The sequence below is a fragment of the Phocoena sinus genome, chromosome 3 (assembly GCF_008692025.1).
Source record: "Phocoena sinus isolate mPhoSin1 chromosome 3, mPhoSin1.pri, whole genome shotgun sequence".
Taxonomy (NCBI): domain Eukaryota; kingdom Metazoa; phylum Chordata; class Mammalia; order Artiodactyla; family Phocoenidae; genus Phocoena; species Phocoena sinus.
Genome location: NC_045765.1, coordinates 173,773,232 through 173,795,954, shown reverse-complemented (window position 1 = coordinate 173,795,954; position 22,723 = coordinate 173,773,232). Strand labels below are relative to the sequence as shown.

The following is a 22,723-nucleotide window of genomic DNA, read 5'->3' as shown; positions in this document are numbered from 1 at the left end:
TCCCTGCATGCTTTTGGTCAGTACTTTCTAGCCACCCAGCTTCTGAACCTGCTCTCTATTTGGGGGATCTTCTGGGTCTTCTTTGTGAGCTTGGGTGGGAGGCAGAGACCACCTCCCCTCTGGAAGCTAGAGGCTCATCTTTCCTTAAGGTTGAGGTCAGATGAGCGGCTGCGTTCCCTCAGTCCCATGAGCCCATGTGGACTTGGAGATCCCCATGCCATGGGGCCAGGGGAGCTGCCACCTGGTGCCATAATCCAATTTCAAGTAATCGGGGTGACAGCAGTTCCACTAGCAGGTCCTGCAGACTTTGGGGGCTGGGGGCAGGGGCCCAGAGGGACACCCAAGCCCTGTGGAGGAGGGCAGAGAGGGCTGGAGGTGGCAGGGAAACAGGGACAGGGAGGGGCCGCTCCAGGTTTCCCGCAGGTGGGAGGACGCAGCAGTCTTCAGCTTGGAGGCAGGGCCCCCTGACTGTGTTGATGGGGATGAGAAGTGTGTGCGGGCGGTGGGGTGGGAGTGCAGGCCCACCCTGGAGAGGCCCGAGGGAGTTTGGGGGTCTTCCAGGTGGTCCCCAAGGGAGAACACGTTCCGTCAGGAGGAAGGGGCTGGAAACGGACTCTGTGGTTGAAGAACATGGGCATATGAGCAGGTGAGGCCAAGGGGCTCCTTGCGTCACGTGCGACACACGCGTGTGCTCTCCTGATGGGGGACCACACAGGTGGCCTGGAGGCTAACCCTCTAGGAGGGGACCTCCTCACCGCGTGGCTCACGTGGAGGAAATGGGAGTTCAGTAGCCTGCCCAGGGCCTCTGACCGTGCTGGCGGGGGTGAGCACGGCCAGCACAGGTGTGACCACGGCCGCGCGGGTGAGGCAGGCTGTGCCCTGGACGGTCACCGCCTGCAGTGGGCCCGATTCAGGGGAGTGACAGAGACAAGGCTGGGGCGGCTGCCCCCGGGCCTGGGCTTGGGAGCCAGTTCTGGAGGCCCGGACCAGGCCTGGCTCACACCGGACTTCAGACCCCAGCACTAGTGTGGCGGGCAGGCCAGGGATCAGCTGCCAGCCCTCCACAGAAGCAGCGACTTGAAACCCAGGGACTTGAAATTTACCAAGACTGATTTCAAGGTTATTGGCATTAAAATTCACTTTTGTTTTTTCTTATAAAACTTACTAAGGAATTCTGAAGAATTTTCTTAAAAGCTACTTAAATTCATACAGTTAAAAACATTAATAGTCAACAGAGTAAAAACATGGCACCCACTGCATCTTGAATCCTCTTCCTTCCTGGAATAACACTTAGACGTGCTTAGAAAAGCATGCGAGCCTTTAGAACATGGCTTCTAGAGTGAGTGAAGTGCAGCGATCGTAAAGCCTTTCCCACGCAGCCAGCAGCAGAGGGGCTCATGTGCTCCCTCTTCCCTCCTGGCTCTCACGGAGGGTGTGGGGTCTGACGGTGGACGGCGGGGTCTGAAAGGGGAGCGCGGGATCTGAAGGTGGACCACGGGGCCCAGGTCTCCTCCTAGAATTGGAAATGAGGCCAGGCTGTGTGAGCAGCTCTGGAGGGAGGGGCGCCCTGGGGCCCTGGGGGACACGCCTGCTCCATGGAGGCTGAGCAGCCCGGTCCTCGGGCTCCGGGTCCTCAGGCTCTACGATCATGGAGACCTTGGTGGAGCTGCCGGGCTCAGTGGCCTCCTCGGGGCTGCAGCCCTCCTCCACGCTGACGACAGGGGTCACCTTCATCCCATACTCTTCTTCCTTGATGACGGGCAGGCCCTTGGGCACCTGGGTGTACGGCGCCACTGTCCACACGTGGGGCACCTCCTGGCAACTCCCGGAGATCTTGATGACCGTGGGCTCCAAGCTCCAGGGCTTCTGGCTACTGGGGAGGGCGTCCCAGTGCTTCTGGGACCACGTGTCCTTTCTTTGGCCACGCAGAGAGGACAGGAGAGCGTGGGTTTCCGGGACCGACTCCACAGGCAGCCTGCCGGCAGAGAAGGAGCCCTGCAAGGGGCTCTCAGCCAGCGCAGGTCCCTGGGCTCCTGCAGAAAAAGGAGACATTCCCGTGAGCACCTCGGAGGGGTGTGTGCAGGGGTGGGGGGCTCCGAGCCCAGGCACACGGCCCCGCACACGGCACACGGCGCCCCACACGGCACAGAGCCGGCCGCTGCAGCGAAGACCAGTCTCGGCTTTGTGCACCTCCTGTCCCGCCCTTTTGCATTTCTGTAAGCTTTATTTCATTCTTCCTCAAACGTGTTTGGTAATTAAGGAACAGTTTTCTGTTCTCTTCAGATATTTTAAACTCCGCCTTTTATTTCTCTAAACAAAATAAATCCTCATAATTATTTGGCGTTTTGGTCTGATGAGTCCCGAGGGCTCTGTTTCTGCTAGTTTCTGTGCATTCCCACGCCGGTGCTTTGTCCCCACGTGAAGTCGGTCACTCTTACCGGGAGCTGCTCACTTTCCCTGCAGTCCTCTTCGTGATTCTCTGATGAGGGAGCAGCAAGCGATGAAGGGCGAGTCTCGGAGGGTCTCCGCCTGGCGCCCAGGATGACCCTGAGCCTCTATGTCACTTCTCAGCTTGGGGGCTCAGGGGACCAGCCCCCTTTCGCAAAGTTAGGGACAGCCTGGCGTCCCGAACAGTCAGCAATGATCTTTCTCTTTTCCTCACACCCCCAGGGTTTGAGGCTGATTATTCCTGTGTCCTTTGGGGCTAGAGAGTTGGGGTCCTCTGGCTCACCTCCGCATTTTGGGGTCCCGGTTTTATGGGACAACTTAACCCATAAAGTGAAGTTGGCTCTGAACTTGGCCTTCTGTTTCTACCTCCTGTACGTCTGTGAAGACAAGGTCACTAGGGTTGGCAGGTGCCCTGGGCTTCTCTCTGGGGGTCTCCCTGCCTCAGCCCCAGCCCGAGAGCCCCTCACCGCCTGGCTGGTTCATCACCTTTAGGAGGACCTCCACACGTGGGCGCACCCTCACACACCTGTGGTGCTTGCTTGTCGGGAGCACCCTCTGTCCTCAGAATCAACCTGCACACTCGGGCTCATGGAACAGCCTCTCCCCCTCCCCTCCCTGCTTCATCGATGCCACGTTTGTGTTTGTGAGCCTTCAGGTTCAGCTTACGTGGAATGACGTAACGTCAGTTAACCCTTCCAGCCTCCGTCTCCCCTCCAGGAGTCGGAGTCTCTGAGTCCTACATCGAGCGTGCTGAAGAGTTAACAGCTCAAGGAGGTGTCCCGTGTGCTCTACCGGTATGCACATTCATGAGACGATATCGTCATGAACGTTAGTTGGTGAAAGGCTGAGCGGTGAATATTTTTTTAAACTCTGGAAGGATGAAGACTCACAAAAGATGAAGACGCTGCGTGAAATCACTCGAGACCCCGGCAGGTGGGACGTGGTGGAGCACATTGGACCTTCTGTTCCAGTCGCCATCCAGACTCTCTGGTGGGACCTTGCCCTGTGTGGCCACCACAAGGTCGGCCACCAGCACCGTTCGTGGTGCACAGCTTGGATCGGTGGCCACAGACGGATGCCCGGAACCAGGCCTCAGTCAGGGGCAGACGTTCGCTACTGGTGCTTCGGCCGGTGTCCAGCTCCACCCCTTGGATGGCTTTTTGGCACAGAGTGGGGCAGGGCAAACACATGGGACGTCGGGGGCTGTCTGCGGACACGTCACAGAGACAAGCGTCCCAGCCCTGAGTTTCCATGCTGATTTCTCTCTCCTTTTTTTTTTTCCTTAGAAAATATTTAACTCTGTAGAAAATCACACTTGGGTAGAGCTCAACCTGACCCAAACTGCCCAATAACTTACCTGAAGCTGAGCTTTGGTTTTCAGCCATGTCTCCCTCCATAAGCTGCCTTACGTCTCGTCGATCCTTTGCATCCTACAGAAAGAGAAGTAATACGGAATACATGGTGCAGTATTTGTTAAACTGCCGAAGGGGACAAAATGTAGTGACAAGAGGATGTTTTAGAGACAGACAAGCCTGCCTCTCCCCTGCACGAGCTCCGAGATGTGGGCAGTCGGTCACCTCTAGAGCCTCAGAGCATTAGAGACAGACAAGCCTGCCTCTCCCCTGGACGAGCTCCGAGATGTGGGCAGTCGGTCACCTCTAGAGCCTCAGAGCATTCATCTCTCTGTGTGGCTACAACCACCACTGCTTCTGGTGGAGAATGTTGGCTTTTTCTCCGGCACGTACATCAGGATAAAGACAAGTGTGCTTTGCCTAATGTGTGTGAGGGTCTCATGGAAGCCAAGGAGACCTGTGTGGGCTCCCAGCACGACAAACGGGGGGTGCCTGGGGCACACACAGGTCACCGCAAACCTGGCAACTTCTCCATATAACTCGCTGCTCCGTGGTGCTGGGGCCTGGCTACCAGGGAGCCCCTAGTGTTTCACACCCACATCTGAATACAGGCATTTTTTTCCCTGCCCTGGTGCCAACCTGGCCCAGCAGACTGATGACTTTATTGTCCCACGTCTGCCAGCTAGCCAACAGGAAGGGTGACCATGGTTCTTGCCAGACTTGCCAAAGGGTCAGGGATGGTGATCATTTCAACTTTCAGCGCTGAATGTGGCATGAACCAGAGACTGGGATTATGCAAAATTGCTCTTTGAAAATTTGGAAAGACTTACAAGTAAACATGTCACTAGGAGACTTCTAAATCAAAACAGCATATCTAAAATATGCTAGAGTCTCCCTTCCCTGATCCAGTACTTTAAAATTATAGTCAATAGATAAATAGATACATAAAGGGGTAAAGACATAACTTCAGGGGAAAACAAGAAGGGAAACCCTTGCTGGGCCAGAAAAGACAACTCCCAAAGAGGTGGAAGCAAATGGGCACAGAAGGACATGGTCAGGGGAGTGTGCTGTGGAAGGTGGGAGAGACCCACATGGAACCCACCGTGAGGTGGGCAGGGTGCTGCTACGGTTGGGGGGACTACCCTCAATGGATAACTTGCTGGGGCCACTGCAGAACGATCACTGCTACAAACCTTCCTGAGTCCACAGGCAACAGCGGGGTGTCTGCCCCCAGATGGAAGCACTGGAGCAGTGATCTTGGTAGAGACAGGGCAGCGTGAGAAAAAATACGCAGAGGAAGTGCTGCCCAGGAAGCAAAGGTGAGGTGAGGTGTTTCCAAACCATCTAAAAATTACTGGAACTAAGGGGAAACAAAATATTACTTTGGAATGAAAATAAAAACCGGACAAAGCAGGTAGGTGAAACAGTGGACGACTGTGGAATGGAGATTTGCGGGGAAGGATGTGGCTGATGACTGTGTTGAAGAAGGCTGTGTATCAAAAGTGCAGCAATGGTTTGCTACGGAAAAGGGGTGCAGTCGCAAGCTTTAGAGTTCGTCCTCCACTGAGGTAACCCTCATGCTGAAAGGAGCTGTCAGTCACCCATCTCACACTTGGAGACCGATCAGATGCTGTAACGTCTGTGGGGGAGGGAGCGGCTGCCACCCTCTGTTGTTTAGTCCTGCTGCGGCTTCGGGCAGAACCTTCATTCCCGGAGCAGCTGGCTGATGCACTCCGCAAGTTTGGGGTTGTGTGTTCTGCTTGGTCTGGCCTTGCCCTGAGGGGCAGGCACAGGTGCCTGCCTTGGTTTTGGCCCCCTTGGCAGCAAGAGCTTCCGTCAGTGCCACCTTCTGGAGGACTTAAAGAGACAGAACCTTTCCCCTCTATTTGCAGCCAGACATTTAAGGAAGTCTTTGTCAGGTCACTAGCTGACCACAGAGATAACGCAAGAGAAATTTCAGTGACAAGAAATACACACTTGGCAAAAATAGTTTGGAAAAGTCACAGACACATAGTTCCAGCCTTCAACAGGCAAAAATCTATAATCCCTGAGGAGCAAATCTGACTTCCAGAGTTACCACATTATAATACTCAGAATATCCAGTTCTCAACAAAAAATTATAAAACATACAAAGAAACAGGAAGCCTAGACTTTCAAATTAATAGTCAAGGATATTAAATTGGCTGTCTCAAAAATGCTCAGTGAGGCAGAGGACATCGTGGACAAAGAATCAAAGGAGATCAGGAAAATGGTGTATGAACAGATAAGAATGTCAATAAAGAGGTAGAAATTAGAAAAAGAAACTAAACGAATTCTGGAGCTGAAAAATATGAAAACCGAAATAAAAAATTCACTGGAGGAGATCAGCATATTTGAGCAGGCAGGAAAAAGGATCAGAAAACTTGGTGAAACTGAAATTATCCAGTCTGAGGACCGTAAAGAAAAAAGAATGAAGGAAAGTGGACAGAGGCTGGTGGACCTGTGGGACACCATCAAAGGTATCAACATATGGGGAAGTCCCAGGAGGAGGGGAGAAGGGAAGAGAACAGAAAAATACCTGAAGAAGTAATGACTGAAAGCTTCCCAAAGATGAAAAACATGCATCTACAAATCCAAGAAGCTTAACAAACTTCAAGTAAGATAAACTAAAACAATCCACGCTGAGACATTACAGCCAAATTCTCAGAACCTAAGGAGAGAATTTTGAAAGCAGCAAGAGAGAAGCAACTGATCACAAACAAGGGGTCCTCAGTGTGATAAACAGTGGTTTCTCATCAGATTCCATGGAGGCCAGGAGTCATTGGGGTGACATAATGTCACGAAGGAAAAAAAACCCTGCCAACCAAGAATTCTATACACAACGAAAGTATCTTTTAAGAATGATGGAGAAATTAAGACATTTTCAGGCAAACAAATGCTGAGGGAATCTATCACCAATAGACTTAACACGGTTTACACAGCCCCTCCAAATTCTTCAGGCTAAAATGAAAAGATACTAGACAGTCTTTCAAAGCTGCTTGTGGACATCAGGACTCCCACAAGGGCTGCTGGTGGTGCCTCCGTTTTGGGGTCCGTCTGCTTCTACCACACACACACCATCCCGCGGCCAAGAACAGCCTTGGCCCCCCTTTCTCTGCTGCTCTGCACTCAGCTGGGCTGCCCTGAGCAGCCAGCACTCCTGGGTCACAGGCAAAGCAGCCATCCTAACCTCGGTCTGGGGAGCCTGACTTCTACACAGAGCCTCACTCTGCACTTGGGGCTCAGAGGTCAGTCCCCCGGGCTCACCTGGAGTTTTAGGGAGCTCTCTGGGCGGATGGTCCTGAGGGAGGTCACACTTGAGCACCTGGACGGTGGCAGCAGGAACTTCTTCCACTTCACTCTGCTGGGGTCATGGGAAACAGAATCAGCGGGGAGGCGGGGGGTGGCATGTGGGGGACACGGAAGGAGGCCACATGCAGTGGCCTGGAGAGGGCTGGAGAGGTGCGTGAGCATGTGCGTGCGTGTGTGTGCGTGTGTGTATTTGGTGGGTGAGATTCAAGTAAACGACTTGTTCCTTTTAATTTTTATTTTAAATTGTATTAAATGACACCAGATGAAAGTGATTGAGCTTGGAGGGTAAGCGTGCAATCTCCAAATGCTTACAACATAGGAAATGTTTTATAAAAGTAGCTTTTTATTTAAAGCTCTCCCTGTTGCTGAGTAAGTGAATAAAGAGTAATTTACTTACCGTCAGGTTGTGAGTGTGTTCATTGTTACACGCTATTCTGAGATACAAGACTCTCGTGGCCACACACAGTTTTGCCAGGGCACAGAGCATACGCTTTAACACGTGTGCTTGAAACTGGGTCAGGGCCTTTGTAAAGGGCCACTTCCTGCCCTTGAGGCAGGAAGGTGGGCAGTGGGCTGGCCCATGTTCCTGGAAGGCGAACAGATTCAGCGCCCACTGGAATCAGGCCTGCGTCAGGACGGCACTATCGAAAACCATCGGAAGGGCGTCCTACATGTTCACAGAGAGAGAAATCAAACGAGCGTGACTCATATGTGTCCATTAGCTCAGGTGTCAGTTGTAAAGAAGGTGACAGGGAGAACTCAGGACTTTCCAGGCTGGGGGGCAGCCGTGAGTGACAGTGTCACAGAGTTACCTGAATAACTGTATTTTCTATTATGTCTTCCCCCAGATACCCCATCACAGATGACCACTGCCCTCAGGAATCTGCGTTAAGAGGAGTACACGGCCCTTTGTCAGGTAGGGAAGCTCACACTTACCCCACTGTGGATGAACGCAGGGTGCCATCCAGTTCCTGTGGGGGGAAAGGAGTAAATGATGATTCACCAGGTTAAGAAAGAAGCCCTCGACATGGAACTTACCTTCCGCAAAATCCAGCCCATCGTAAGTGGACTTAGAGTAAGGCTACCTCAGGGGCTCCCAGGTCCAGGGAAGGATCCCTGGTGGGCGGTACCCTACCCCCAGTCCTCAGGTTCTGGCCTGAATTGCATCCCCTCCATTTCTATGTTGGAGTCCTAGCCCCTCGTGACTTTGTGACTGTATTTGGAAACAGGGCCTTTAGAGCGGCAGTTAATGTGGAATGAGGTCATTCGGGTGCGTCGTATAGGCCACTGTGCCTGGTTTTCTCACGTGAGGAGGAGATTAGGAAGAAGGCCGTGTGATGGCCAAGGAGAGATGCTCAGAAGAGCCAACCTTGACTATGGCCTGACTGCAGACTTCTAGCCTCCAGAATTGTAAGAAAAGAAACGTGTAGTTTGGGCTGCCTGGCCTCTGCAGCCCAAGCAGAGAAGTCCACGTGCACGTGTTTTCACTCCTGCTTGGTGTGGACAGGAGTGGGGCGGCTGGTGCACGTGAAAGCATGTATTTGACCCCAGGCGCTGCCGGCCTGGCCCGTCTTCCACATGTCACCCGCAGGGCACAGGCCTCCACCTCCTCTGCCTCTTCACCATGCTTGGTATCAGTAAACTTTTTGCTTATAGCCACGCTGGCGGGTATGTGGTGATCCCTTATTGCAGTTCTAATTTGTATTTCCTCAGTGCCTAGTGATACTGAGCCTCTTTTCACGGGCTTATTTGCTGTCCATAGATCCCTTTTGGTAAAGAGTTTGTTCAAATCTAACCCTAACCCTAACCCAAACTTTGATGATGTCCAATGTATCATTTTCGTTCTTTTTCTTCCTTTTTTAACCTAAAAAATTAAATATTTCCCGTATTTTTACTCAAAAATCATGCAACCACAGATAACACTTTGGAAAATAGAAAAAGAAAACCAAAAGTTACCCAGAGTTCAATCATTCTAATGCATTTTCATGCATTTTCTGTCACTTTTCCCCCCACTTATAGGATTTGGTTTTTGTTTTACACAGTTGCAAACATGCCATATATGTAATTTTATATACTGCTTTTCCCCACTTATTACATCAGAAGCATTTAACTTCATTATTTCATCTTCAGAGCCCATTTTACTTAATCATTCACCTGAATTTGGATTTTTAGATTATTTCAGATTTTTCATCATTATAAACAATGCTACGGTGAACATCTTTGCAATAGAGCTTTGTCCACGTTTATGATTGGATCTTCAAGTTAATGGTAAGAAACAGTTGCATGCTCCCACGTGTTGGGTGCTGTGCTAGTGGAGCACCTCTGCAATCATCACCAATAAACGTAGAGGTTTGCACGGGAGTAGACACGCACAGGGCTCCCTGCCCAGGGAACCGGCAGAACTGGGTTGAACCCAGGAAGCCTTAGAGTCTATTTTCATTCTCAGGAGTGCAATTCCTGGGACCAAAAGTTTATTAATAGGTTTACCCAAAGGGAAGACCTTCTAAAATAAACCTCATGATCTAACGTGCATCCTGGTGACTGTACTTGGAATTTGCTGAGAGAGTAGATCTCAAGGTTCTCTCTCACACACACAAGGTGACGACATGAGATGCAATCATCTCACCATGTACACACATGCCATTGTTCTCTTTCATAGACAGTGATTTTGGCAACATATAAAAGAAAACTTGGCCTAACACAAGATCTGGATGCCCGTCTGGATGTAAGAATGGACGTAGGAACGTACCATTAGAGTAGCAGCCCCGGGAACACTACAAATGTTTAAAACAATCGAGTCCCTGAGTCCGGCCCCTGGCCCCGCGCCGCACTTACCTGCAGCCCCGAGGAGCTCTCGCCTGGGATGTTGATGGTGGGGTCCTGTTCTGTGAGCTTCATGCTGGCGGGACATACAGAAGGAAGAAAGGACACGTATCGGCAAACGTGGACCTTTGGGGGCTCAGAATGGGCTGTGAGAGGCTGCGCGATCGTACAAGGCTCAGAGAGAGAGCAGCTCTGCTGAGCCCTGGAGTCTGGCCTCTGACACCGAGACAGAACAAACGCCTCCTCTTTTAAGCCCGTTAGTTTGTGAGGATTTGTTGCACTAGAAGCATAATTCAGACAGATCTGAACGTGAGAAGGACGTAAACTGCCATTGCTGACTTGCGATTCAGGGGGAGGAGAGAAGGTGAGAAGGGAATTCTGGCACTGTCCCCAGTGGGCTTGGAAGTGGCTTCTCCCCCAGGACCTCCAGGGATGAACGAAACCTGGGGACACACGGTTGCTGTCTGTGGGGTGCAGAGAAGAGACCCAGTTTCATTCGACCAGGTTTCTGCCCCAAGGAAACCGTGAGATAGTAAGTGTCGATGCGTGTCTTCACGTGTAAGATCTGATTCCTTGCTCGTATTCTCATCCCATCCATTTAACATTCCAGAACAGATGAACAGTCCAGAAGAAATACTCTTCAGAAAATGGTACGATAACCACTGCTAGAGCAAGAGACACTTTGTAAAGTCCTCCGTGAGGTTTTCCGTTACAACTTGCCCACAGAACACCGTCACATCCACGGGCACGTATGGGGCGCATTTCTTCCTCTGGCAGGTGTCACGTGACTTAGATATTTCCCCTGGTCTCTGTGAACCGAGGTCCGACCTGCTCTAACAGGGTCAGCCGCAGGAGTGAGGCTGGGAATGGCCATCAAAAGTGCCGATTTCCTCAACTGGATCCAAACTACTATGTTACCCTAGAAACATTTTCTGCCACAAAAAAGACTACTGGTAATTTACTTCCCATCTCATCTAGAGAATTTGTAACTTACATTGTACTCGTATTACATTTTACCCATCATTAACCCTTGCATTAAATAACGCTAGCTCCTTTTCCAGTTGGAGGAGTAGAGGCTGGATTGGAAAAGAAAAGGAATTCGGTAAAGACGGTAAAGACGAATATGATACATGCCCAAAGTAGAAGAAAATGTCTCAATTTTTTTCTCTTAACAGAATGAACTTCACAGTACATGAGGCTCCTGAGGAATTGTATATGATCATTATTTTATAAAATAAAACATTATGTATACAATGCACAGAAAAATTATTAGAAGGGAAGACTTAAAAGGTACAAACCAAAATTCCAGCAAGAGTTATTGGCGGGTGGGGGACTCTGAGTGTCTTTTGTTTTACTGGGGATTTTGTATTTCCAAATTTTCTATAATAAATATGCATTGATTTGGAAATCTGAAAAAAATTTTGTTTGAGGTGAAAGTTTACCATCCTGGTTCCGGTTAAGTTTCTATCATTCTTACCAGAAAAGGATGAAAGGGAAACGTTCTCAGAGTTCACTTAAAGGGTCCTGGTTAGATGATGCTGTGAAGTGAAATTCATAATGACTTGGATTTACACGATAGACTCGCCAGTCAGATTTCTCAGGAAGTCAATTTAGAAGAAAACTTATTGGGTTGTTTGAAAGCGAATGATCTTTTTACACTAAATCATATTTACTGGCTGACTGTTAAGCTAAGCAAAAATCTAAGTAATTCTCAGCATCTGAGAAACTGCCTAGTGGCGCACTTCTTCTAAGCTCCCCTTTCCTGGTCCAGGGAACCTCTCTGCCCTGCTGGATGCAGGATGGAGAGAGAGTCCCCGTCCGCAGCTCCCAGCACGTCCCTCCGGAAGGGCGGGGGCTGCACTTCTGGCCCCTTTTCCACTGAGGAGAGATGAATCTAGGCTTCTCTGCGCTTCCACGTGGAGCAGTGATGCTGGGAAGAAGCAATGGTCTCTCCCAAGCGAAGCCATATTGAAGGCAACGCCAACCCCAAACCCAGGTGTCTTGGAACGGGACAAAACCCTTTCAAAGTTTATCTGGAAAAATAAATGCGTAAGAATTGTCAAAATTTTTGAAAAATGAAAACATCTTGATAGGAATTTGTCTAACCAGGAATAATGGGATGCTGCAGTAGAAGGAGATAAATGAGGCAGAAGAAGGCATCCAGGATGAGTGCAGATGGGTCCAGACACTAAAGAGAGGGCTTCTCACTTCCACGGGGAAGGTGGACTACTTAATAAATGAGGTGGCAACCAAGAGGTGTATCGTTGGGATAAAATGACTTTGTTACCTGTCTCACTGTTTCCAAAAATATTTGTAGAAACTGAGAGTAGGGAAGGCTTTTAAAAGCAAGACAAAAGAAAATTTTGGCAAATTCAGCTTCAGAAAAATTTGTGACCTCTACATTGCAAAAGACACAATAAAGGAATTTCTTTAAATGACAGACTGGATGAAATATATTTGAAACACACAGAACAAAGAATTAATCAGTATCTTCAGTAGGCAAAGAGCTCTTAACATCGCTAAGAAATATACAAATACCCCAGTATAAAAATGGGGAAAATATGTGAAAACCTAATGCAGTGCACACAAGGGAAATTATATAATGGTCAACACAGATGAAAGGATGTACATTCCCACTGATATTAAGAGGAATGCACATAGAAACAATTACTTGTTTTATTTGGATAAAACTAAATATACTGTTAGTATCTTGTATTGAAAACTTCGAGGAAATTGATGCAAGTGTGAATTTCTCTAACTTGGGGGAAAGTAATCCTGAAGACCTGTGCACAGCCAAGCCCTTTGCCCTATGGATGTCCTACAGAAATAAAACCAACTGTACCTAACAACACTGGCACAAAGACGCTTCCGGTAAACTGTCCAAAAAAGCCAAGGCTGGACGTAACCTCAGGCTCTGCCCGGGGGGTAGCTGACGAACTCACGGTCTATCCATGGAAGAGGATGACTTTCCTGACGAGAAGGAAGCACGTCTATGTGCAGGTGTCACAAAAGCCATCCACAATACACCATTGGGGGTACAGAATAGGGAGCTGCAGACTGACAGGTATGGCGTGATTTGAGCTTTTCCTGTAAGCTTTTGTGTATGGATAGAAAGCAAAGGTGGCGGCTGCTCAGATATCAGCCTTGAGGTGGTGTTGGGGGTTTTCCATGGTCCCTATATTGATGCAAGAGCATGTGTTACAGATACAATAATGAAGAAGAAGTGAGGTATTAATCTCAACCAACTCTCACCTTTACATGGATAACAAGCCCAGCTTCCCGGCATGGAGCAGGGCGTGGTGGGCCGTCACCTGGTGGGCCTGGCGATAGCACAGATGACCAAGCCAAAGGGGATTTTTCTCAACACTTGAAATCTAAGGAATTTGCCCTGCTGGGTTTCAGATTTGCTCAGGACTGGTGACCCTTTTGTCCTTCTGATTTCTTCCTGCTGGAATGGGTGTGTCTAGCCTATGCCTGTCCCGTCAATGTATTTTGGAAGCAAATAACTTTCCTGGTTTCACAGGTCCACAGATGGAGTGGAATTTTGTCCAGGATGAATCGATCATACGCTGAGTCTCAGCCATCTCTGATTTGGATGATTTAGGTGGTGAGATTTGGGACTTAGAGCTGATGCTTGAACTGGGGGAAGTTGTGATGTGACAGAAGAGCGTGGATTTTGGAGGGCTAGAAGGCAGACTGCTGTGGGTTAAATTCTGTCCCTTCGAAACAGATGAGCAGTTGACCCTTGAACAACATGGCTTTGAACAGGGCGGGTTCACTTATACGTGCGTTTTTTCCGATATACAGTTGGCCCTCCGGATTTATGGGTCTCACATCCGAGAATTCACCCAAACTTGGACTGAAATTTCTATCAGTGGTTTGTTGAATCCTCGGATCCAGATCCCACAGATATGGACGGCTACCTATGGGACTCGAGCATCCATGGATTTTGGTAAACGTAGGGGCTCCTGGAACAAATCCCCCACGGATACTGAGGGACGACTGCATTGGAGCCGTAATTCCCAGGATGTCAGAATGTGACCTTATTTGGAGACAGGGTGTTTCAGAAGCCATCAACTTAAAGTGAGGTCATGGGGGCTTCCCTGGTGGCACAGTGGTTAAGAATCCGCCTGCCAATGCAAGGGATACGGGTTCGAGCCCTGGTCCGGGAAGATCCCACCTGCCACGGAGCAACTAAGCCCGTGGGCCGCAACTACTGAGCCTGTGCTCTAGATCCTGTGAGCCACAACTACCGAAGCCCAAGTGCCACAACTACCGAAGCCTGCGCACCTAGAGCCCGTGCTCCACAACAAGAGAAGCCACCGCAGTGAGAAGTCCACGCACAGCAATGAAGAGTAGCCCCCGCTCACCGCAACTAGAGAAAGCCAGTGCGCGGCAACGAAGACCCAACGCAGCCAAAAATAAATTATAAAATAAAATAAAAAATTTTGGATTAGGGTGGGTACTAATCCAATACCCGTGGTGGCCTTGTGAAAAGGGGAAATCTGTGCACAGAGACAGGCATAGAGGGAAGATGATGTGAAGAGACACAGGGAGAAGATCACCACCTGCAAGCCAAGGAGCCAGGCCTGGAACAGATCCCACCACCCTCAGATCCCAGCCCACCCTGCCAACACTTGATTTCAGACTTCCAGCCTCCAGAACAGTGAGACATGCTTCTAATTCTTAAGCCGCTTGTTTTGTGGTACTTTGCTGTGGCAGCCGTAGTAAGTGAAAACACCCACCATAACACTGCAAGTAAATTCCCTGTTTCTCCACCTTCTGTGAGAAGACGACTTTTCATGGCTGCATACAATTTCATCACGGAGACAGAGTGTACTCTTAAAGTGTGTTCTTACCCTGGGTGATGACCTTTATAATGGGCCATGTTCTGCTTTTGTGATTTTGAGGTGAAAAGTCATGTGCGTGTGTGCAGTGCTCCTGGGGCAGAGTGTCACTTACCTTAGCATCTAACTGACTCAACACCGACTCAACATGAGTCAGCCTGACTTTCGGGAGCTTAATTGAAACCTAATGTTAGGAGAGGCTGTCAAAAGGACATTCAGACTCAACGGAGCCCATGTGCTCCAACTGGCACAGAAAACAAAGAGACTTGTCTTATTTTTGTGTATTAGTTCAGATGTTAGTTGTAAAGAAGGGCGAGAAGAATTATTGTAGTTTTTGCAAGTAAGATAAGTAAAAATGAGATACGTGAATGGCTATAATTGTTAGTAATCTTAAGTGAAACCATTTTAGTTTACATTGTGTTACACATTATTTAAAAATATTCCATCACAGATGAATTATTTTTCAGAGTAATTTGAGTTAAGAAGAGAATACAGCTATTTTTCAGATAGATACAACAACTCTAGTAAGCGTCTAACCTACCTCTGTACAGATGAACTCAGGCTGGCAACTGGTTGCTGTGAGAATAAATACAAATCAATAAAATTGTAAAGGAAGAAATTGTTGATGTTGAGGTTACTTGTTCAGAAATTCAAGTCTGTTAGAGTTGATTTCAAGCAATGGTGTCTCAGGGGCTTCTGAGGCCTGGGAAAGGATCTCACTGGTGGGATAGTATCTTTCCTCCCAACCCATGTTACATGTACAGAGGTGGCTTCATTTCTCCTAGTCAGGAATGGGACTGCTGGGTCAAATGATAAGAATATATTTAAGTTTTAGAGAAACTGCCAATTAAATTCCCATGTATTAAGACATCCAACTCCTCTACAGGTTCATCAACACTTGGTATTGTCAGCTTTTGAATTTTAGCCACTCTGATGCACGTGTAGTAGGGTCTTGTTTTAGTTTTAATTTTCATTCCCCTAATGCCTAACGATGTTGACCACCTTTTCATGTGCATATTTGCCACCCGTATATCTTTTTTGGGGCGGTTTGTTCAAGTCTTTTGCCCATTTAAAAAACTGGGTCATTTTTCTTATAATTGAGTTTTGAAAATTCTTTATATATTCTGGATACAAGTATATGGTTTGGAAGTATTTATTCCAGTCTGTGGCTTATATCTTTATTTTTGTGGTGGTGACTTCTGAAGGGCAAATATGTTAAATTTTGATGAAGTCCAATTTTTCATATTTTTCTTTAATAGTGCTTTGGTGTCATATTAAAGAAAACTTTGCCTAACTCAAGGTCACAAAGATTTTATTCTGTTTGCTTCCTAAAGTGTTGTAGTTTAGTCCTGAAATTTAGGTCCAAGATTGATTTTCAGTTATTTTTTTGTATGCTGTGAAGTAGGACATTAAGTTCTTTTTTTTTTTTTTTTTTCCCTTGCGGTTATCCAATTGTTCCAGTATCATTTACTGAAAACACATTTCTCCCCATTGAATTGCCTTGGCACATTTGTTTAAAATCCATTTACCATGAATGTAAAGGTTTTATTTCTGGAGTTTCTATTCTGTTTCATTGATCTCTATGTCTATCCTTATGCTGGCAACCATACAGTAGCTTTGTAGTGAAATTTGAAGTCAGATTGTCTAAATCCTCCAATTTGGTTCTTCTTCTTCTAAATGATTTTGGCCACTCTACGTCCTCTGAATTTCCACATACAGTGTGCTATTTCCTTAAAGAAAAAAATCTTGCTGGGAATTCAATGGGGATCATGTACGTTTGTAGATCAATTTTCTATCATGACAATATTGAGTGTTCCAATCCATAAATATTGTAAATCTTTCCATTTATTTGGATTGTGTCTAATTTCTCTCAGCAATAGTTTGTAGCTTCACATATACAGATTTTTGTGCTTGTTTCGTTATTTTATTATTTTTTGATTCTACCGTGAATGGAATAGTTTTCTTAAGAGCATTTTCAGAATTTTCACTGCTAGTATACGGAAATGGAATTCGGTTTTCAACACTGATTTTATATCCTACCACCTTGCTAAGCTATCTTATTATTTCTACGAGCGTTTCTGCAGATCTGTTAGGATCATGTTTCCTGCAAATAAACACCGTTTCATTTTCAAATCTATACGCCTTTAACTTATATTTCTTGCTTTACTGCACTGGCTGGAACTTCAGTAAAATGTCAAATAGAAGTTTGGAATGGACATTCTTGTCTTGGTCCCAATCTTAAGGGGAAAGCCTTCAGTATGCAGTAAGTATGAATTAGTTGTAAGTTTCACCCGTGTTCTTTATCAGATTTAGGGTGTTTCCCCCCCTAGGTTGGGAAATTATTTTATCATAACTAGATGTGTTACTAGCAAATGCTTTTTCTGATTGATTGACGTGCTTGTATGTTTATTGTGTTTTATTAATATGTTTACTACATTAATACGTTTTCAGATGTTAAACCAACCTTGCATTCCGGGACTAAACCTCACTTAGTCTCAGTGTATAGTTCTGTATACATGTGACTGCATTTGGTTTGCTAATATTTTGTTAATGACTTTTGCCTCTGTATTCACGAGTGATATTGGCTTACGATACTCTTTTTTTTTAATGATACTCTTTTTTGATGACATTATCTGGCTTTAGTATTATGTACTAGCCTCACAGAAATGAGCAGGGAAGTATTTCTTCCTCCTCTATTTTCTGAAAGTTTGTGCATAATTGATTTGGGGTTTTTTTCCCCTTAAAATAACAGTTAGAATTCACCAATGAGGCCATTAGGGCCTAGGATTTTCTTTGTGGAGAATTTTAAATTACTAGTTCAGTGTCTTTTATTTTTTCTTTTCTTTTTTTTTTTTTTAAATGTTGAGCCTTCTTTTAATTAATTAATTTTTATTTTTGGCTGTGTTGGGTCTTCGTTTCTGTGCAAGGGCTTTCTCTAGTTGTGGCAAGCGGGGGCCACTCTTCATCGCGGTGCATGGGCCTCTCACTGTCGTGGCCTCTCTTGTCGCGGAGCGCAGACTCCAGATGCGCAGGCTCAGTAGTTGTGGCTCACGGGCCCAGTTGCTCCACAGCACGTGGGATCTTCCTGGACCAGGGCTCGAACCCGTGTCCCCTGCATTGGCAGGCAGACTCTCAACCATTGCGCCACCAGGGAAGCCCCCTAGTTCAGTGCCTTTACTTGTTATATGACCATCTGAATGTTCCATTTCTTCTTGAATCGGTTTTGGTAATTTGTACCAACTAAGTAGAATGGTAAATCCCTTTCTTAAATAATAAAGCATATTTCAACCTTAGAACACTTACAATTAAGTATAGACAAGTTTAAGAGACCCAAACCCATAATGTTATATTTTTGCATTAGAAAGTCACCTGTGCATTGGTAATTTGGTATTTCATGTTCTTAAATGCCAAAGACAATGTGTTCTCCAGTGCAGGAGAGAGAAAGGTCTCAAGTCTCAGAGTCTTAGAAGATCTGCTTGCTCTTAGGAGTTGAGCTTGCCTCGTTCTCCCCTGTTGGCCGCCGAGTGGATATAATAATGTGTCCAGGAGACTCTTAGTGAGATTTAACATAATGATCAATGACAAGTGTCCGTCAGAGTGGTGACCACAGGGTCAGGACTGGCGGCAGGTGTCAAATGGGACTGTCACAGGCAAACGGGAACATAGGGTCACCCTGGCTTCAGTGACAGCAGAGAAACCCACAGACGCCTGCTCCTGGCTTGCAGTGAAGTCCACCTTTGGTGGTTGAGTCTGGGGGCGTGGGCAGGATGACACTCTCCATGAAACGTGCTTCCGAACTTCTAGAAGAAGTTGCTAGCGCAAGTGCAAGCAAGGAAAAGGACTGACGACAACCTCACTGCTGCTAAAGGTGGGTGCTGACCCTCTTGCTATTTCTAAATTATTACAAGGACCCCCCTTCTCTGACGCCCTTCAGGGTTTGTGGTGAGATGAAGCTCCTCCACAGAGAAGATAAAGTCACCAGCAACCTTCAGAAACTGGCAGAGTAGTAACGCCTGCTCACAAGTAGCCCACCAGAAACCCCCGGGGCATCTGACCTCTGGGAGGGCCTACAATGAGTCAGCCCTGCGGGCTTGATCCTGCGAAGTTATGGAAATGATATAGCACACAGATCACACTCACACACACACATCACACAGATCACACTCACACACACACACACACACACATCACACACACGCATCACACTCACACATCACACACACGCATCACACACACGCATCACACACACGCATCACACTCACGCATCACACACACGCATCACACACACGCATCACACTCACACATCACACACACACAATACAAGCCCCACAGTTAGTTCTGTCCCTCACTTTCTCTTCTATTCCTCACCTACCTTTGTTCCCATGTGAGGGGCATCCCTGGGAACAACATCAATGCTTCAATTCATCAAACAAGCAATTCCAAATACTGCTCTGCCCTCATTCTTGGAGGGCCTAAGACCCACCTTCGGCTCTGACCCCCGTCGTGAGTCTCACGCTGGTGGCCGTGGGCTTACCTTTGATGACGACGTGTCCTCTGGCTTTACGGTGGCGGAGCACAGACTCAGGTGCATGGAAGTTGGCAGGAACTCCTTGGGCTTCTTGCTGCTAGGATGGGGCAGGGGGAGGGAAGACTGAGGTCAGCGAGGAGGGAGCTGGCTGGGGGCAGGAGCGCATGCGGGGCGGGTAAGGCTGCAAAGCCTCACACCAGCGTCAATGCTGCCGTTTCCTCCTTAGAGCAGCAGCCCTGGGAGGCCGTGGGAACGCTCGATGTAAAGCAGCCTGCAGGGGCTGTGCATGTAAAGGACCATGACTGCTTGCCGGTGGGATGCCAGGAAGGCGGGCTTCGCCCCACTGAGCCCCCCCCCACGGACAGCTACACTTGCCAGTCTGTGAGCAGCAGCGGTGCAGGGGCTCTTTACAAGCGCACGGTGACGTGCCTCGGGGCCACAACATTGCCACTCTGTGGCACTTTCCCGCAGAGGCTCCAGGAAACGAATATGGGAGGCTTGTCTTTGATGCCCAGGTAGGTCAGTGTCATCACACGGACCTCCACAAACCGAGGAACATGGAAGAGGGAAGTCGGGGAGGTTTGAAGCACGAGGAGGACTCGGCCCTCCACTACCGACTTAGAGATGGAGCGTGAGGACGGGACGGGCTCTGTCAACATTCAAGACCCACCGTCTGCAGAGGACGCAGCCCCAGGAGCCCTGGCGGCTCCGTGTGAAATGCCGAGCAGAGCCCGATGCGCCCGCAGGCGTGTGACTGCGGGAACCGAGTTCACGCGTCGTCTTTGCCACTAAGTCTGTGGGGATTTGCTGTGTAGCAATGGGAACTGGCACAGGCCACGCCTCTAAAATCAGACAGGAAGTGTCTGCCTGTGTGTGGTCCTGCCCCCACTTGTATGTTCATCCTAGCTGGTCAATTTCTATCGATATAATCCATTCTATTTACTGTTCCACGGCAAGCAAATAGTCCAGGAGAGAAGAAGCACTCCCAGTAAACTGGTCTGATAACTGCTACTAGAGACACACTTTACAAAGTCCCACAGTGTTTTCCACCAAAACACGCCTGTGAGACACTTCAGTGTCTTGTGATTTAAACATATTCCCGGGTTTCTAGGACCTACTTCAGCAAACTCCCCCAAATCGGGCTGTGTCTACTCGTTAACTGTTAGGTTGACTCCCAGGTCACCCCAGGAACATTTCTGCAGCAGAAAAAGGTCATTGGTGTTTTATTGCCCATTGGGTCTGGAGGGCTTGTACACTTGTATTTTGTTGTATCACACTTCTCACACAGTCAACCCTTTCAATAAAGGGATGCAGAAGTAAAGATTAGATTGAAAATAAAGAATAGTATTCCAAAAATGAGGAAGACGGTACATTCCAAAGATGGCATGATTTATATTCATAAAAATCATTATTTTTTTCTGTTAACAAAGTTCACAATATATGGAGTTTTTAAAAAAGACTTCTAAAGAGTTCTACAATATGATTATAATTTTAGAAAAAAACCCATCATGGGCTTCCCTGGTGGCGCAGTGGTTGAGAGTCCGCCTGCCGATTCAGGGGACACGGGTTCGTGCCCCGGTCCGGGAAGATCCCACATGCTGCGGAGCGGCTGGGCCCGTGAGCCATGGCCGCTGAGCCTGCGCGTCCGGAGCCTGTGCTCCGCAACGGGAGAGGCCACAGCAGTGAGAGGCCCGCGTACCGCAAAAAAGAAAAAGAAAAAGAAAAAAACCCATCATGTATATAATGCACACAAAAAATATTTAAAAGGAAGACCTAAAAGATACTAATCAAAATGCCAACAGTGGCACTTGGTGGAGGTGGGCAAGAAGGGATGTTCATATTTACACTGGGAAGTTTTGCAGTTTCCAAATTTTCTATAATGAATACGCATTGATTAGGCAATCTGAAAAAAAACTAGGTTTTTGTCTTGTTTAGGTTTGGTTTTAGAGTTAAGGATACCATGCTGATTCCAGCTAGGTTTCTATCATTCTTGCCAGAAAGCAATAAAAGAAAAAATATTCTTAGATTTTATTTAAAGGACCATAGACACTTGAAAGTGAAATTCAAAATGACTTAGATTTTCACAATACCAGTGCCAATCAGGTTTGTAATAAGTTTAGAAGAAAAAAAAACTGGGCTATTTGAAAAGGAATGTTCTTTCACACTAAACTATAATGCCCTGATTATTAAACCAAGCAAAAATCTGCAGCAATTCTCAGCTTTGGGGGAATTGACTAATGGTGCACTTCTCCTTTTCTGAGTCTCTCTGCCAGTTGAGCTGTGGCAAGGGAGACGTGAAGCCCTCCAGGACCCCTGGGCCAGTCTTCCCTGCCAGGAACACTGGAGCTTCCCCTGCAGGTTTCTGGGAAGAAGGAGCCTACTAGGGTGTGCCCGGCACTTCCAGCGCACCTCCCCACCCGCAGACTGGCTTCCTGGTTTGTCCCCCACACAGACGCTGAGCTGTGAAGGTGGGGAGGCAGCCTTTGTCCCACCCACGTAAAGTGCACACCTAACGTAACTCCAGTTCAAACTCCAGGTTTCTTGGAACTGCACAAAATGATCTTCAAGTTTATATGGAAAAATAAATACAGGAAAGAATTGTCAAAATAATGAAAAACAAAAATCTTAAGAGAGGCATTCACCTACTAGATATTAAAAGGTAGCTAAATGAAGTCCTGTCGTTAAAACAGCACAGTGCCCTTAGTACACTCAGCAGAGGGACAGACTGGTGTCCAGAAGCAGACAAGCCCAGAGCCTGCGGAAGCTCGGGGTATCAGGAAAACGGCCTTTCGATTTGATGAGGAAAAGCGGGCCGTTTAACAAATGAGGTGGTAACCAACAGCTAGGCTGTAATAAAACAACCTTGGCTATTTCAGTAAATACAAAAATAAACAGAAGATGGTTTAAAAACCAAGTGTAAAGAAAGCAAGTAAAAATTACGAAAATATTAGGAAAGCATATGGAGGATGTTCCTTGGGCTAAGAAAGACATTTTAAAGTAAGCCAGTTAAGAGGAGAATATAGGTGCTCTAGGCAGATGACGACTTACCCCTGCACAGGTGATCTCAGGTGGTTATCCAGCTGCTGTGGGAGACAAAGGAAAGTTATAAAATGAAAGCAAGTTGTTGACACTTTCAGTCGATTTGGAGCAGTGGCACCTCAGAGTCTCCCGGGTCCTGGGAAGGGACCTCACAGGAGGGGAGGGGGGGCACCCTTCCCCGCACCCTTACACATGTGTGCCCGTTTCCACTTCTCTTTGGCAAGAGACAGGGAGTGGGGTGACTGGGTCACTGAGACGTATATATTTCACTTTTTAAGAAAACGCCAAACCTCTTCGCAAAGTGATGTAGTTTCACATCCCCACCAGCAATGTGTGAGCCCGCCATCTACAGCCTC

General features: G+C 47.5%; 2 protein-coding genes across 2 annotated transcripts in view; both read right to left on the bottom strand.

The window, feature by feature from the left end:
* Positions 1–1,384: 1,384 nt before the first annotated feature.
* On the bottom strand, positions 1,385–3,484 carry LOC116752283. The gene is made up of 2 exons (XM_032629135.1): positions 3,339–3,484; positions 1,385–2,825 (listed from the first exon to the last, which is right to left on the bottom strand). The coding sequence occupies exon 2, from the start codon at positions 2,050–2,052 to the stop codon at positions 1,396–1,398; it is 657 nt and encodes a 218-aa protein (XP_032485026.1). The 5' UTR covers positions 2,053–2,825; positions 3,339–3,484; the 3' UTR covers positions 1,385–1,395.
* LOC116751150 (probable palmitoyltransferase ZDHHC11B) overlaps positions 1,937–22,723 on the bottom strand; it is a 28,548-nt gene continuing 7,761 nt past the window's right edge. The window contains 9 exon segments of the mRNA XM_032626584.1: positions 1,937–2,033; positions 3,806–3,878; positions 7,086–7,179; positions 7,528–7,797; positions 8,067–8,101; positions 9,966–10,029; positions 15,342–15,376; positions 19,335–19,425; positions 22,377–22,411. Coding sequence (XP_032482475.1) covers positions 7,761–7,797; positions 8,067–8,101; positions 9,966–10,029; positions 15,342–15,376; positions 19,335–19,425; positions 22,377–22,411 — 297 coding nt within the window. The 3' untranslated portion in view covers positions 1,937–2,033; positions 3,806–3,878; positions 7,086–7,179; positions 7,528–7,760.